The sequence below is a fragment of the Lucilia cuprina genome, chromosome 3 (genome assembly GCF_022045245.1).
Source record: "Lucilia cuprina isolate Lc7/37 chromosome 3, ASM2204524v1, whole genome shotgun sequence".
In the NCBI taxonomy this organism is placed as follows: domain Eukaryota; kingdom Metazoa; phylum Arthropoda; class Insecta; order Diptera; family Calliphoridae; genus Lucilia; species Lucilia cuprina.
This window is the reverse complement of record NC_060951.1, coordinates 35,677,237-35,684,803: the sequence shown is the minus strand read 5'-3', so window position 1 is coordinate 35,684,803 and position 7,567 is coordinate 35,677,237. Positions and strand designations below refer to the sequence as shown.

At 28.2% G+C, this 7,567-nt stretch overlaps 2 protein-coding genes across 2 annotated transcripts in view; one reads left to right on the top strand and one right to left on the bottom strand.

Moving 5' to 3' along the window:
* Positions 1-1,106: 1,106 nt before the first annotated feature.
* On the top strand, positions 1,107-2,446 carry LOC111680895 (steroid receptor RNA activator 1). The gene is made up of 2 exons (XM_023442603.2): positions 1,107-1,344; positions 1,486-2,446. The coding sequence occupies exons 1-2, from the start codon at positions 1,290-1,292 to the stop codon at positions 2,304-2,306; spliced, it is 876 nt and encodes a 291-aa protein (XP_023298371.2). The 5' UTR covers positions 1,107-1,289; the 3' UTR covers positions 2,307-2,446.
* Positions 2,447-5,469: 3,023 nt separating this feature from the next.
* The window catches only part of LOC111680901 (C-factor), a 2,334-nt gene continuing 236 nt past the window's right edge, over positions 5,470-7,567 (bottom strand). Inside the window, exons 2-3 of the mRNA XM_046947059.1 lie at positions 6,305-6,356; positions 5,470-6,226 (exon numbers count right to left, since the gene is read on the bottom strand). Of these exons, the coding sequence (XP_046803015.1) occupies positions 5,661-6,226; positions 6,305-6,356 (618 nt within the window). The 3' untranslated portion in view covers positions 5,470-5,660. The remainder of the gene's footprint in view (positions 6,227-6,304; positions 6,357-7,567) is intronic.

The window sequence follows — 7,567 nt, the reverse complement described above, 5'->3', positions numbered from 1 at the left end:
AGTTATAAAGTTATAAAGTTATAAAGTTATAAAGTTATAAAGTTATAAAGTTATAAAGTTATAAAGTTATAAAGTTATAAAGTTATAAAGTTATAAAGTTATAAAAATATAAAGTTATAAAGTTATAAAGTTAAAAAGTTATAAAGTTAAAACTTTAAATGTTATAATAACATTTTTCTCTAGTATCGTGCAAACGTTATCACAAAGCTAAAATACCCTCTGAAGTTGTGTAGGGTTCATGTATGTATGTTCAAAGTCTATTTTCTACGTCACAATTTGTTATCATTTCCAATTCATTACATGGCATCGCTGATAATAAAATCTCTCAAAGTGCATTTGTTTAAAACCGCTTTTAGTTTCTTGTCTGAGAAATTTGATACACTTATTTCTTCTATTATATAAAATAATAAATAAATATAGCTTTCCTTTTAGTTTTTATTATATTTAACAATTTTTTTAACAAAACTATTAAACTATTGTCAATCAAAATTTTTTAAAACCGTTATATTTGATTAACTCTTGTTTATTACTTTCATTCATATATTCACAATTGCTCTTATGTCATTAATTCCCTGTGAATATCAATACCTAATAAAAAGCAGAATTTGAGAGTAATCAAAAATTTTTGTAAACGTCAGTGAGAGAGAGAAAAAACAAGAATCGCAAAAAGTAAAAGACGTCACTAGAGATCGGTGCCGACTAATAATAGTCGCCGCTAAAATTTTTATATATTCGCTGGGTATATATGGTAATCGATTTAAAATCGTTGTAAACTTATACAGTTATCAAGTAATTTAAATGTTTATTCTGAAATGCTAAAGTAACGGATTTACTTCTTTGAGATATTTTAAACTAAAGCTTGAAGAACCGCAAATTTTTAAAAACTTAATATTTTTCTTCAGTTGGTATAACTCAAATAATGATGAATACTTTAATAAAGTATATATTTTTTTTAATTTTGCAAATATATCAAATTATAAATTGTGATTATACAGCATATGTTTCCGATTTTGTAAAAGTCACGCTAATTAATCGTCATTTTAAATAACATTGAAACACAGTTGAAAAATTCAGTTGGCTTACGGCTTATTTTAAGCCGCCACCATTAATGTTTGACGGCGCAGGTCTTTGAGAGACGTCACTGCACAAGCAATTGATTTTATTTTTAATGTAAAAAACGTAAAAATTTAGTGATATAAATTTAATAAAAAGTTGTGCAAATAACCAATAACTTTAGACAAAAAAAGAAATAATTAATTTATAAAGAATATAAAACACAAGAAGATAACATGGCCGATAAACCACCAACAACAGCAATGCCAGCAGCAAGTGAACCATTTCCAGGTAAGAAAATTACATTTTTTTCTTTCTGCATACAGCAAGAAAGAAAAAACAGCAAAGTGAGTAACAACGTTTTGGTGTAAGGTGTAAATAAAATTCAATGTCAGTTTTACAAAAGTTAAAGGGTTATTCTACACTTTCAAGGTTCCCGCACACCCGGCTGGAATGATCCACCCACATTGGCCTATAATCCACTATCGGCATCGTCGGGCGGTGGCCCTGGACGGCCACGTATTAATCTCAATAAAAGAGTAGCTTATCCTCTGCAAGGTACTGTTACGCCCACGGCCAGCTCAACAAAACCCACAGCGGTGGTGCTACCAAATCAAGCTAGTGCTGGTTTGCCACCACCACCACCACCCACAACGGCCTCTATAATGCAACCCGTGGCTGTGGTACATCCCATGCCACATAATGCTAGTGAACAGGAAAATATAAGTCTACCCACAGATGCTGTCAGCAGCAGCTTTCGTTGTCTAAGGGAGCGAGTTCCTCTAGTGCAAGAATCCATAAATGTACGCCGAGAAGAGATAGAAAGGCGCTTGGGTGTTATAGAACAACTTTGGCAAACGGGTAATCTGAGTGCGGCCGTGCAGCAGAAAATCTATCGTTTAAGTCAGGCCGTCTCAAGACGCTCTCACAATGAGGCCATGGAAATCTATACATCGCTAGTAGCAAATCATGCCAATGAATGTACTTCCTGGGCTGTAACACTACGACATATTGTCTTGACAATACCGAATAATAATTCGGCTACAACTAGCGGCCATGAGTTCATGATCAATACCGCTAATAGCACGCCTCTGCCGGCTGTTAATCATGCTACAGGAAGCTCAAATTTAGTTACTGCTGTACCCACCATGACTGTTACCGCTATGCCACGTTCCTCAACGGAAGAAAACCCCTTATCCTCCTCCGCCAATTCGACTGTAGCTCCCGCCATCTCTAGAGTTCAGCATATATGATAAACATTTCAAAAAACATCTATCCCAAACACAATAATATTTTAGCAACAAAAACCCACTTTCCAAGCCAATTTGAAATTTGAACATTTTAAACACGCATTTAAAAGTTTTAAACTTTTGTTCCTCTTAATTTGTGGCTACTTTAAAACAACCCTCCATTTTTCCATTAAAATAAATCTTTTCTCAAAATATTTCTCTTTAAAAAGGAAGTACATAATAATAATAAAAACAAAATTTTACTAAAATAATTTCTGCTTTTAACATAAACAATTTATTAAAGGTTTATAAAAAAAACCTTTTGTGAAATTTAGATTCTATGTTTAAAGCTGCAAGTATATTCCCCCCGCCCGGCTCTTTCTAGGTTTTCTTTTCTTTATGTATCATAGTATTTTTTAGCTCTTTTTTTTAATTCATATTTTAAATGATTCTTGCAATATAGTTTTTCTTCTATTTTTATCTATTAACTTTTACCAACTCTCAATTTTAGTTCTTAATTTATTAAATTTGTGTCTTTTTTTAAGCAAAAAAAAAGGCTAATCGAAAAAAAATATCTAAAAATCTTAGTTAAGCTTGAATTCCAACAACAACAAAAAATCTAACAAAAATTACATAAGAATTATTAATTTTTCATTTCAACTGAAAAAATCTAGTTTTTAATTGTCTAACAAGAAAAAATAAGATGCAAAAAAAAAAAACAAAAAGTTTGAAAGAAAATTATAATAAAAAAAGATGTGAAAAATTAAAAAAAAAAAAACAAATGTTTTAATAAAATTTTAGTTTTAAGAAAATATGTTGCATTTTAAATATTTTTATAAAAAAAATTATAGAAAAATTTAGATTTTGAAACAGTTTTTTAAAAAAATTTGATTTTTGAAAAAAAAATTAAATTTTTAAAGATTTTCAAAAATTTTTTTTCTAAAGATAGAAAAATATACAAAACTTTTCTAATGATAACTTCTTAAATGAAAACTTAGAAAACTTTTTCTAAAAAAAACTTTACTAAAGAAAACTTAAAAAACAAAAACTTTTCTAAAGAAAACTTTTAAAATGAAAGCTTTTCTAAAGAAAACTTTTCTTACGAAACTTTTCAAACGAAAGCTTTTCTAAAGAAAACTTTTCTAAAGAAAACTTTTCAAAACAAAACTTTTTCTAAAGAAAACTTTTCAAACCAAAACATTTCAAAAAAAAAAAAAAACGATTTGCAAACGACAACTTTTCTATAGAAAACTTTTCATGTCGAAAACTTTTCTATAGAAAACTTTTCATGTCGAACACTTTTCTATAGAAAACTTTTCATATCGAACACTTTTCTATAGAAAACTTTTCATATCGAACACTTTTCTATAGAAAACTTTTAATATCGAACACTTTTCTATAGAAAACTTTTCATATCGAACACTTTTCTATAGAAAACTTTTCATATCGAACACTTTTCTATAGAAAACTTTTCATATCGAACACTTTTCTATGGAAAACTTTTCATATCGAACACTTTTCTATAGAAAACTTTTCATATTCCACTTTTCTTAAGAAACTATTCACATCGACCACTTTTCTATAGAAAACTTTTCATATCGAACACTTTTCTATAGAAAACTATTCACATCGAACACTTTTCTATAGAAAACTATTCACATCGAACACTTTTCTATAGAAAACTATTCACATCGAACACTTTTCTATAGAAAACTATTCACATCGAACACTTTTCTATAGAAAACTATTCACATCGAACACTTTTCTATAGAAAACTATTCACATCGAACACTTTTCTATAGAAAACTATTCACATCGAACACTTTTCTATAGAAAACTATTCACATCGAACACTTTTCTATAGAAAACTATTCATATCGAACACTTTTCTATAGAAAACTATTTACATGAAACACTTTTCTATAGGAAACTTTTCAAACGAAAACTTTTTAAATAAAAACTTTTCATATCGAAAACTTTTCATATCGAACACTTTTATATAAAAAGCTTTTCATATCAAAAACTTTTCTATAGAAAACTTTTCATACCTAACACTTTACTTTTCATATCGGTATCTTTTTTATAGAAAACTTTTCATATCGAAAACTCTTCTATTGAAAACTTTTCATATGGAACACTTTTCTATAGAAAATTTTTCATATCGAACACTTTTCTATAGAAAACTTTTCATATCGAACACTTTTCTATAGAAAACTTTTCATATCGACACTTTTCTATAGAAAACTTTTCATATTCCACTTTTCTATAAGAAACTATTTACATCGACCACTTTTCTATAGAAAACTTTTCATATCGAACACTTTTCATATCGAACACTTTTCTATAGAAAACTATTCACATCGAAAACTATTCACATCGAACACTTTTCTATAGAAAACTATTCACATCGAACACTTTTCTATAGAAAACTATTCACATCGAACACTTTTCTATAGAAAACTATTCACATCGAACACTTTTCTATAGAAAACTATTCACATCGAACACTTTTCTATAGAAAACTATTCACATCGAACACTTTTCTATAGAAAACTATTCACATCGAACACTTTTCTATAGAAAACTATTCACATCGAACACTTTTCTATAGAAAACTATTCACATCGAACACTTTTCTATAGAAAACTATTCACATCGAACACTTTTCTATAGAAAACTTTTCACATCGAACACTTTTCTATAGAAAACTATTCACATCGAAAACTTTTCTATAGAAAACAATTCACATCGAACACTTTTCTACAGAAAACTATTCACATCGAACACTTTTCTATAGAAAACTATTCACATCGAACACTTTTCTATAGAAAACTATTCACATCGAACACTTTTCTATAGAAAACTATTCACATCGAACACTTTTCTATAGAAAACTATTTACATGAAACACTTTTATATAGAAAACTATTCATAATGAACACTTTTCTATAGGAAACTTTTCAAACGAAAACTTTTTAAATAAAAACTTTTCATATCGAACACTTTTATATAAAAAGCTTTTCATATCGAAAACTTTTCTATAGAAAACTTTTCATACCGAACACTTTACTTTTCATATCGGTATCTTTTCTATAGAAAACTTTTCATATCGAAAAATTTCATATCGGCAAGTTTTCTATAGAAAACTGTTTATATCGAAAACTCTTCTATTGAAAACTTTTCTATACAAAACTTTATACTTTATTTATATTAAATCTACAAAAATCCTATTATATATACTTCCAGTAATCGGTAATTTATTACAAAAAAATAAAGAAAAATTATCACTTTATTACTTTAAAAACAAACTTGTTAAAAGTAAAAAGTATTACAAGATAGAAGCAAGATTAATCCTTTAGATCAAATAAAATTTTCCTTTTACCAAGGCAATTGTTCACCATTATATTGATAGAAACCACCATTATGTTTTGCACCAAATTTCATAACAGTTTCTATAATTTCCGCCGTAGTTGGCTCTACATCCAATGGAGCATTTGAACCACCCATATCGGTACGCACCCAACCGGGATGCAATGCCACACACAATATTTTATTAGCATATAAATCAATACTCAATGATTTGGTGGCAGCATTAAGAGCCGATTTAGAAGTACGATAAGCATAGAGGCCACCTTCGACGTTCGAATCGATTGAACCCAAAACTGAACTCATATTAATAATAGCAGCACGATTAACACTGAAATCTAAATTTTCTTGAGCTTTTGAGGCTTTTTTTAATAGAGGCAAACAGGCTTTAGCCAACATAATGGGTACGACAGTATTAGTCTCAAAAGTATTCATTAAATCCTCGACTTTGGTTAGATTAATTCTGGTGGAACGTGGAGAAATGCCAGCATTGTTAAAGAGAACATTGAGACCTTTGTCCTGGGTAACGTCTTCGATTTGTTTGATTAAATTGTCGTAAGAATTATAGTTGCGTAAATCTGGGGAAAGATGAAAAATTAGTTAAAGTTCTTAAACAATTTACCGTTAAGATGAGATTTTTAGGATTAGGTACATACCAATTTCCACAATATGAATATTGGAGTTTTGAGAAGCCAATTCTTGAAGTTCCTAAAATTAAATCAAAATAAAAAGGAAGGTTTCTTAAGAAAAAGTTTTCAATTTGAAAAATTGTTTCTATAGAAAAGTTTTCGAAATGAAAGTTTTCTACAGAAAAGTTTTCGTTGTGAAAAGTTTTCTATAGAAAAGTTCTCGTTGTGAAAAGTTTTCTATAGGAAAGTTCTCGTTGTGAAAAGTTTTCTATAGAAAAGTTCTCGTTGTGAAAAGTTTTCTATAGAAAAGTTCTCGTTGTGAAAAGTTTTCTATAGAAAAGTTCTCGTTGTGAAAAGTTTTCTATAGAAAAGTTTTCGTTATGAAAAGTTTTCTATAGAAAAGTTTTCGTTATGAGAAGTTTTCTATAGAAAAGTTTTCGTTATGAGAAGTTTTCTATTAAAAAAGTTTTCGTTATGAGAAGTTTTCTATTAAAAAAGTTTTCGTTATGAGAAGTTTTCTATTAAAAAAGTTTTCGTTATGAGAAGTTTTCTATAGAAAAGTTTTCGTTATGAGAAGTTTTCTATAGAAAAGTTTTCGTTATGGGAAGTTTTCTATAGAAAAGTTTTCGTTATGGGAAGTTTTCTATAGAAAAGTTTTCGTTATGGGAAGTTTTCTATAGAAAAGTTTTCGTTATAGGAAGTTTTCTATAGAAAAGTTTTCGTTATGAAAAGTTTTCTATAGAAAAGTTTTCTATAGAAAAGTTTTCGTTATGAAAAGTTTTCTATAGAAAAGTTTTCGTTATGAAAAGTTTTCTATAGAAAAGTTTTCGTTATGAAAAGTTTTCTATAGAAAAGTTTTCGTTATGAAAAGTTTTCTATAGAAAAGTTTTCGTTATGAAAAGTTTTCTATAGAAAAGTTTTCGTTATGAAAAGTTTTCTATAGAAAAGTTTTCGTTATGAAAAGTTTTCGTTATGAAAAGTTTTCGTTATGAAAAGTTTTCGTTATGAAAGGTTTTCGTTATGAAAAGTTTTCGTTATGAAAAGTTTTCGTTATGAAAAGTTTTCGTTATGAAAAGTTTTCGTTATGAAAAGTTTTCTATAGAAAAGTTTTCGTTATGAAAAGTTTTCTATAGAAAAGTTTTCTATAGAAAAGTTTTCGTTATGAAAAGTTTTCGTTATGAAAAGTTTTCTATAGAAAAGTTTTCGTTATGAGAAGTTTTCTATAGAAAAGTTTTCGTTATGAGAAGTTTTCTATAGAAAAGTTTTCGTTATGAGAAGTTTTCTATAGAA

Excerpts from the sequence above, each read along its gene's own strand:
- LOC111680895 (XM_023442603.2), top strand. The coding sequence starts at position 1,290 with ATGGCCGATAAACCACCAACAACAGCAATGCCAGCAGCAAGTGAACCA. Across the intron at positions 1,345-1,485 it reads AGCAAGTGAACCATTTCCAG|GTTCCCGCACACCCGGCTGG; the intron begins GTAAGAAAATTA and ends TACACTTTCAAG.